Source organism: Pundamilia nyererei, unplaced genomic scaffold (genome assembly GCF_000239375.1).
Source record: "Pundamilia nyererei isolate P.nyererei 1_Seehausen unplaced genomic scaffold, PunNye1.0 scaffold00212, whole genome shotgun sequence".
Taxonomy (NCBI): domain Eukaryota; kingdom Metazoa; phylum Chordata; class Actinopteri; order Cichliformes; family Cichlidae; genus Pundamilia; species Pundamilia nyererei.
Window position 1 is genome coordinate 605,174 of NW_005187613.1, and position 8,801 is coordinate 613,974.

Consider the following 8,801-nt stretch of genomic DNA (forward strand, 5'->3'; position numbering starts at 1 on the left):
CGCTAACCCGGAAGTTTTTGAAGGATCACGTGGTTGCCGTTTCACGTTAGTTAATGTCTGAGTTTAGAGTGCTAGCGGACGTCACGTATCGGATGTGCAGCGTCGTACACATGATTTATGTGTCCGTAAACTGAAGTGACAGCTTGTTTGAAGTGGCGGGAAACATGTCTGGGTTCAGTCATGAGCTCATAGATTACCTCGAGGGTAGAATAACTTTTGAAGAGTTCGACAGAAGGAGAGACGAGCGGAAAGCCAAGGTAAGCTATGTTGTTAGTTCAGTAACTGTTAGCTGTCTAGCTGAGGCAGCATCACTCCTCAGCATCACTTGGACTTGTGTGACATAAAATTATATACTTCCTTCATTCTGACCTCTCAGTCAGGGCAGGTAGCTGAAGATGTGGAAGACGCTGAGCTCCCGTCGACGTCCGGACTCATCTCAACGAAGATCGGTAATCTCTCTCTGTCAGTGGCTCTGGAAATGTAAATAATGGACCCTTCTTTCAATAGATAGCGACACTGAATCCCATGAGCGAGTGTGTTGTAATTGTCATGGTTTTAGGAATATAACAAAGTTTTAAAAATAACTGGAACAACAAAACTGGATGAACATATTCACCAAATGTAAATTCCAACCTGCCATCATCTTTCCTCTAATGGAAAAACTAATAGATTTCAGTTCTGGACTATTTAGCCTTTATCATGCTTCTTGAACAGGTCAGAATTTCTCTTAATGGAACTCTTGTGATTTTCCTACTTTGACAAGTTAAAATGTCTGAAACTGCCTTTTATTTGATATCAACATCAATAAAAATGACAGATAATAACTACTGTTCTTAAGGGTCCACAAAGTACTGAGTGTTGCTCATAAAGCTATTGTTTTGGTCAGAGACTGCTTATAAAAACTGGGTCAGCTTACTTTGGTTCCCATCCTGGATTGCATGCAAAGTATGGTAATGTTACTCAAGCCAGCTTTCCTGTCTTCTCAGAGGATGGAGTTAGCCCAGGAGTCCAGCTGGCCTTTGCCTCCATGCTGGGAGAAACTGCTGAACCACAATCTTCAGAGGAGGAGGAGGAGGAGGAAGAGCAGGACAGCCTGAGCTATGTTGATGATGCACATGATAAGGATTACATTGCAGACAAAGAAGAGTTGCAGGCAGAGGAGATAGGGAAGAGGCCAAGACAAGTGGGGAGACAACAGGGAAAGAAGAGTGAAGCTAAAGAAATGGCAGAAGATGTGACTGTAGGAGATGTGTTTGCACTGGAGATGGAGCTGAATCGAGAAAACAAGAAGATGATGAAGGTGAGACGGGCGAACGGTCAGGCCTAGGTGAGTTTTTGCAGTTCTTAGTTAATATATAACTATGTGAACAGGGGCGTCGTCATGGCAGCAAGCTGCCCCGGGCTCTGAGAGGCTTGATGGGAGAAGCCAACATTCGCTATGCAAGAGGAGAGAAAGAGGACGCCATCCTGATGTGTATGGAGATCATAAGACAGGGTACGAAGTGGGTTTGCGTGACCTTACAGGCATATATTCACTCGCTGTTTGTGTCGACACTAACTTTGGTTTGTCTGTGTGCCAGTTAGTGTTCAAACACTATGAAAAGTTAAAAACAAAATCTCTTCTCCCTTTGTCCCTCAGCTCCTCTGGCATATGAGCCTTTCTCCACGTTGGCTATGATCTACGAGGATGAAGAGGACATGAGCAAAGCGCTGCAGTTTGGCCTGATCGCCGCCCACCTCAACCCCTCGGACTGCGAGGAGTGGATCAGACTGGCTGAAATGTCTCTGGAGCAGGACAACATCCAGCAAGCCATCATCTGCTACAGCAAAGGTCAGTCTGACACGGACCGGCACGCATCACTTCCCACTGGAACCTCACATCTGTTTATTGTCTGTTGGTGGACCTGTTGAACAACGCAGTCCCTACCTGTTGTGTTAAAGTGGATGTTCATTACTGCAGGGCCAGTACTTCAGTCCCATGGTCCTATGGCTATATTTATGCTGCAGTAATAAGCCCTGTAATTTCCTCAGTCTGTAGTCGGGGTGATTGCTGCAGCATATTTAAAACTCTCAGACTGGATTTACTTAGTGGGATAAATATTGGAAGAGCCATGCAAAGTAACAAATCAGCTGAGGGGCTGAGAAATGAACTAATAAAAGTAACACACATCAAGTGTGTTTGTCTCTGCAGTTTCTGATCAAACAGCACAAGAACAATGGATTTTCTGATGTAAGAGCAAAGTCAGAAGGTGTCAGGGATTGTGTGGGGTCTTAAATGTGGGACAGGTGTTCCTCTGGACGAGTCCTGCGTACCGCTTAAGCTGTCGAATCTATCCAGAGACGAGCTGTTTTAGTGCAGACGAGTCCAACGTGTAAATCTGAAACGTGTCTGTGAACTTTGTACAACAGAAAACAGTCAAGTCCTGACAAATCTGCGGTTTAAAAATGACTGCTCCTGCGCCTTCTATCGTTGGTGCTTCTCATACCGTTGAATTGTGGAATATGAGCCACCAGTGCAAAACAAACAGGGACCAGGGAAACGCTGGTTATCATTTATATACTGCTCTAGGTTCAAGCCTTGCTCCATTTCCACAGCTATCAAGTACGATCCTACCAATGTGCGCTATCTGTGGGAGCGCTGCAGCCTGCAGATGCGCCTGGGAGAGCACAAACAGTGCATGGACGGCTACCGCAGGATCCTGTCACTTCTGCCGCTGGAGGATGGAGAGCACTTCATACAGCTCTCCAAAGACATGGCCAAGTAAGGGACACACACTGACATGTGTTTTTATATACACATAAACTATGTTCTCGTTTTGCCCCTAAAATACCGTCACCTCAAACCATCTGATCTTGGATCATCACCCTGACAGTTCAGTTATCGGTATTTGCTTGTGTGGGTCGTGTTTAGGAGTTACTATGAAAGCAGTGACCTGCCCTCAGCTCTGAGTGTGATTGAGGAAGCTTTGGCACGACACCCCGACCTGGTCAGTGACGACTTTATCAACATGGCCGCTGAGCTTTATATCACCAACCGGCAGTACAACAAGGCCCTGCAGGTGGGTCTCTGTGGAAAAACCTTTACTGCCGTTTAGACTGAGAACAAATGTTGTCGGTTTAAATGGATAAACATTCCACGTGTTTGCTCTCCTAGGTCTTGGTGCAGTTTGTAGGCATCGTTTTGGTCAGAAGTGAATCCACTTCAGATGTTATTCCACCAACACAAGAAGAGAAGATTAAAGAGGAGAGCACCGAAGACCAGGAGAAGCAACCTGCAGACGGGACACAGAAGGAAGAACAAGCTGCAGCAGAGGAGAGCGGTAAGTTGCAACGACACGAGGCGCTACACATTTACATCCTTACAAGAGGATTCAAACTCATCGTGGCTGTTCTTCATCATATGAAGAACTCTCATAGCCTTCATGACGTCTTATAGGAAGTGCAGAAAGATGAGGACACAAAGTGAGCGTTCGTTGTGGCTTCTTTAGTGGTGCCTCTGTGACTACGTTTGCATAAACAGGATGTGTTTAGATGTTGTTTTTCAAAATGTTTTCCACACTCGAGCGCTCAGTGATCTCAAAAGACACTTCAACAGATGCATGCAGCGATCGCTTTATATCAGCAAAATCACCTGTAACTCGTGATTGTGTGTTTAACACTTGCAACATACTCGATAACATTTCTTATATTCAGAATTATTTAATGAGTATTTCATGTCCACGCACAGAAAATCCAGACATTAAAACATTTCTTTACTCAAACTTTTTGTTCCACATATTAAACAAACGTATGCTTTCATTTTATCTTTGATTGAGAATAAAGGTGATTTACTGTTAACACAAATAGATAAACTCTGTTTAGCACATCTATCATTTTAACATGAGGCTGGATGCTACCTTTGGCAGCAATCCTGCTGAGACACGTTGGCATGACTTCAAATAGGATATTGAGTCTCAAAACCCTCTAAGTAGAGTGGGCCAAACATCCTCCAATGACGTGAAAGAATCATTGCCTGAGTCTTTGGGGAACTCTTTTTACTGATTGGTCGTTGTGTGCTGTTTCCAGGTGAAATTGTGGATGTACAGGTACCAGACAGCGTCCCAGTGGACCTGAGGACCAAGTTAATTGTGTGCTTCATACACCTACATGTCTACGCACCCACCGAGGTAAAACAGGACTCAAAAACATACAGAGCTCAGATTATTAATGAAGTCTTTATGAAAAGATCATTTCATTTTAGAATCTTCTTGCTTATAGGGCTTGGTTTCAACACTGATGGAGCAGAGTCCAGAAGAGATCGGCGACTTGTACCTGGATGTCGGTGAAGCGTATCTGGAAGAGGGCAAGTACATGTCTGCTCTGCCTCTGCTGACTGCCCTCGTCGTATCTGAAAAGTACAACCTGGCTGTTGTTTGGTTGCGGCATGCAGGTAGGTCCAGCAAAAAGGGAATGATGTTAAAGGAAGAGGTGCGTCTGCAAACTTAGACTAAAAAGACATTTCACCTTCCATCCCGAATATTCTTCATGTGTGAAACTGTAACAACAGAGAAGCCAAGACCTTAAACGAGGTCTGACTTCAGGTCTGGCTTGGAAAAAGAAAACCACTGTTATGTGTCTTTGTCACTTTCCTTTGTCATCTGCAGAGTGTCTGAAGGCTTTGGGCCACATGGAGGCAGCAGCAGAAAGCTACACCAAGGTGGTGGAGATGGCTCCGCAGCACCTAGAGGCCCGGCTCTCCCTCGCCACACTGCAGCAACAGTTGGGCCGCATGGATTGTGCCCTTAAGGCGCTGGAGTCCATGTATGATAGCAACATACTAGCACACGATTCTTCAGCCGCACAAAAGGCAGGGGATCTTTGTTTTTGCTTTTTGCATTATCACGTTAGGTTGCATTATCTTACATTTACAATGTTCCTGAAATGTCATGGAGGTTTTTAGAGGTCTTTTTCATGGACATTTTCTGGTAACACCAAAGGGGAAAAGGAGTGCAAACCTCTGCTCTGTCAGGAGCACTGACAGTCACAGCGTATAAAGGGGCATCCCCACTGAAGCTGTAATCAGCAACCCAGTGACCAGAGACCACGGAAAGTGGATGTATTTGGGAACTTCAAGCAACAATGGGTGAGATAGTGTAGTGATGTGAAGTGGGTGGGTGCCACTTTTGGCTTCTCTCAGCGTAGACGTGAGCCGTTGAAGTGATTAGGTGTGGAGAGCACAATAGTGAGTTGGATTTGGAGCCCGGCGAGTCTGGTAGCAACCAGTTAGTTACCAACTGTTAGTGGTAATATGATGCAGAGTGAGCAAACGACTTCCTGCCCACATCCCTCATTGCTTCATTGTTTAATGCACGACTCCTCAGAGCTTACAGTGTAATCATGCGTGTTTGACCCACAGCAGTTTACCTGCTTTCATAGTTTACTTGGATTCTGGTTAAACACAAGATTTCTGTGCTTTCCAGACCTGAGCTGAGATTAGAGTCAAGAACACGTAGTCTGGTTACCAGCTGGAAAAAGGAAAACCATCACCTGCAGCATTTGGGGATGCTATGCTGTTTGGTCAGTGCTCTGTGTTTGGTAACTGGTTTTGTAAATCTCTGTGTTTGTAGGAGTTAAAGCTTTTGCTCCATCGCTCTACGCTCCTGAAGACCCAGGGGAAAATGCAGGACTACCTGGACACTGTGATCACCATGATCTCGATGCTGCTCAAGGTAACACACTTTACGGTTGCTTTTTACCCGTCAGCCGCTCATGATGGGGGGTCGTCGTCACCCTGCTGGACGGGCAGCATGAATAAGTTTGTGAATGTGAGAACTCTAAAACGAAGCTACATTGGAGTTTCAGATTGATGCAATAGGAGGCTGAGAGACGGCCACCACAAATATTCTGTTTTTATTCATACTGCGGCTATAAAGAGTGCGTTTTCCTCTCTGATAGAGTCAAAGGAGTTGGTACAACTGTTCCACATATAGAATACACTACGTTTGACCTCAGCTCTGCAGTCTAGCCAAGTGTCAGTGAAATCAAAGAGGGAATGATCTTAGAAGTTTTGAAAAAATGCAGAACTACTTGGATGCTTTGAATTTAGGAGGACCGTTCGGCTGCTTCGGCTGGATCAGAGCTAATCTGCCTGACACGTAAATGATGTTAACTAGTTCGCATTAGCAGCTGGGTTATTGCATTAATATTTCATAATTCAGTAAACAGGGCGGCACGGTGGTTAGCGCTGCTGCTGCTGCACAGCAAGAAGGGCCTGAGTTCATTCCACCATCAGGTCCTTCTGTGTTTGTGGGTTCAGTCCAAACACATGCAGTATGTGGGGACAGGTTCATTGATTATTCTAAATTGCCCACAGGTGTGAATGTGAGTGCGGACGATTGTCTGTCTCTGAGCCCTGCGACAGACTGGCGCCCTGTGCAGGATGTGCCCCGCCTCTCGCCCTGTGACAGCTGGGATCAATAAGTAAATATATACTAGACCAACAATATTAATGCACTTACCAGGAGAACTGTGACTGCTCTCAGTCTGTCAGTGATATTGACACAAGTACAAATGGCTAACAGTGTAAACACAACTTTAGTGGAAGTTCAGTTTGTTGTTCTTCATATGTAGGGATGGGTACCGGTGTCGGATAAAACCTAAACGATACCCATCCCTATTCATATGTAATTGTTTGGTTTTTCTTAACAAACATTTTTATCATTCAAGTTATTTTGTACCCGACAGGGAAAAAGGACAAACACCTCAAAGTTGATAAGACGGGCTTTTTACTGTAGTTTGTTTACTGAGAGTTCTCCTCAACAATGAGGTTACTGTGAGAGAAGGTGAATCTGAACAAATAAATGCTCCATTTTTTGTTTTTGTTGCGCACATTTCATTGCGTCCTGGGAGTCATCCAAAGGTGCATAACGCATGCATGTTTATAGGTGGCCATGCAGCGAGCCAAGGTGTGTGTGAGCTCTGTAAACGTGTCAGGTGAGAATCACCTGAGGCTCGTGAAGGTCGAAGACATGCTACCAGAGATTGCTGACCATGAAACGGCCTATCTGGACAACACTGGTATGTTATCTTTGTCTGCATCGTACTTGGCTACAAGCTAGAGCCCGTAGTTGGTCTGGTCACTGGATTTCACTTTGTCACTGTCATCAGGTAAAACCAACGTCCTGTCCAAAGAGGACTGGTGGCAGCTGCTGCTGAGCTGTGTGCTGACGCTGTGTGAGGTGCAGCGCTTCCAGGAGGCGGAGATGCTTGTGGATTCGGCCATGGAGTTCTACTCGTTCTATGACAACAAGCCCAGGAGGAAAGAACTGGAGTTCATTGGCCTGTCTGCCACAATCCTGGACCACAACTATTACAAGGCCTACAACTACATCAGGTAGTTAATATGGGCGTGGCCTGGCATAAAGAGCATGCCGCAATTATAATAAATATAACATTTCTCTGTTTTTCCTCTCAACAGACTGATGCTGTTGGAAAATGTGGCTCTGCCTCAGCTTTGGAATATTTTTAACCAGGTCTGCTTGTGTACAGTCAGCAGAATAGAAGATCACTAAAGGAGAAACTGGCCCAACTATTTGACTAAACTCTTTTCTTTCTAGGAGTTAAAGCGGCACATTTGTGAGGACAAACTTTTAAATATATTTTCAAAGTATTTGTTTGTATTCAGGAAATGCGTCACTACACTTAACGAGAAGCAGGAAAGTTTGTCCTCATGAAATGTGCCTGCTTTCTTCTGAAACGACCACTTATCTTGAATTTTGACTCTTTCATTTTTACCGTCGTTGATTTATTTATTAACCAGAGAGCCTCTGATGCATTGTCATAGTCTGTATGAAGATTTGCTGCTAATACTAAATATTCAAATGAATCAAAAGCATAGATTTCCTGAAATTGGTGGAAAGATTTTGTAAACAAATGTTTGTTTGTTTAACTCTCTGCAGCTGACAATAACGTCACAGCACCAGCGCCACCATCGCTTCTGTCTGCGCATGCTGTTTAAACATCCTGACAATCACGCCCTCTGTGTTCTCTGCGGACATAACGCCATGGTGTCAGGGAGCTTCAAACATGCTCTTGGTACTCGCACACGAATCGACTAACTAGAGATGATAAAAACATTTAACATCACTACCGTACTTCAGCATATCTTACATGATTGATTTTAGACCACTTTGGAGTGTGACGACCATCACAGCATCAGCGCTATAATCAGGGACCGCGTCATGTTGTTGTCATTTTAGGAGGAACATGTGATCTGCCACTGATGTGCACCAGCATTTTAAAGGAGCCCTTCCTTTGCTTACGCCACACCTCTCAAACTAATGTCATCAAGTTTTGCTTATTAGCTCGTTCTTGATTGCAGATGTCGATGATCACATACCTCCAACACTGCTTTGCATTGAAAGAGAATTATGTGAATTAAAATGTGTTTTATAACAATATCCAAGCAACTGGACACATATTGGTAAAGTAACATTGCTTAAAATGATATAAAACACTAAAAAGATGCTTTGAGTGCCAAAGAGATTTGATCCCAACATTTAAATAAATAATTAACAGTCCAGCAGTTTTGTCTCCGTTAAATCTCGTAAGTTGTTGAAATACAGCTCGTTCCAAATTCTTATGATATTTTTCTGTTTTTCCTACATAGTCGATTTAAATGACAGTCGGCATAATTTTCGAGTCGTCAGCCATTAGAGTATAATTCAAATGTTACTGAACTAAACTCCCGATGAAAGTTTCAAAAGATTTTACAGGTTGCAGAGAATTGAAAATGGTGATTTGTTGAATTTGCAGCATTAGTG

General features: G+C 44.0%; 1 protein-coding gene across 2 annotated transcripts in view; it reads left to right on the top strand.

Annotated features, from left to right (window-relative positions):
- gtf3c3 (general transcription factor IIIC, polypeptide 3) overlaps positions 1-8,801 on the top strand; it is a 10,674-nt gene continuing 1,873 nt past the window's right edge. The window contains exons 1-16 of one of the 2 annotated variants that reach the window (XM_005748071.1): positions 1-257; positions 377-449; positions 987-1,300; positions 1,372-1,495; positions 1,640-1,831; positions 2,596-2,761; positions 2,912-3,059; positions 3,155-3,320; positions 4,066-4,166; positions 4,258-4,429; positions 4,644-4,846; positions 5,607-5,708; positions 6,924-7,056; positions 7,147-7,372; positions 7,457-7,511; positions 7,938-8,073. In XM_005748071.1, the coding sequence (XP_005748128.1) occupies positions 165-257; positions 377-449; positions 987-1,300; positions 1,372-1,495; positions 1,640-1,831; positions 2,596-2,761; positions 2,912-3,059; positions 3,155-3,320; positions 4,066-4,166; positions 4,258-4,429; positions 4,644-4,846; positions 5,607-5,708; positions 6,924-7,056; positions 7,147-7,372; positions 7,457-7,511; positions 7,938-8,073 (2,404 nt within the window). In that variant the 5' untranslated portion in view covers positions 1-164. Of the gene's footprint in view, positions 258-376; positions 450-986; positions 1,301-1,371; positions 1,496-1,639; positions 1,832-2,595; positions 2,762-2,911; positions 3,060-3,154; positions 3,321-4,065; positions 4,167-4,257; positions 4,430-4,643; positions 4,847-5,606; positions 5,709-6,923; positions 7,057-7,146; positions 7,373-7,456; positions 7,512-7,937; positions 8,074-8,801 lie in introns of those variants that run through there. The other variant, XM_005748072.1, reaches the window with a different exon arrangement.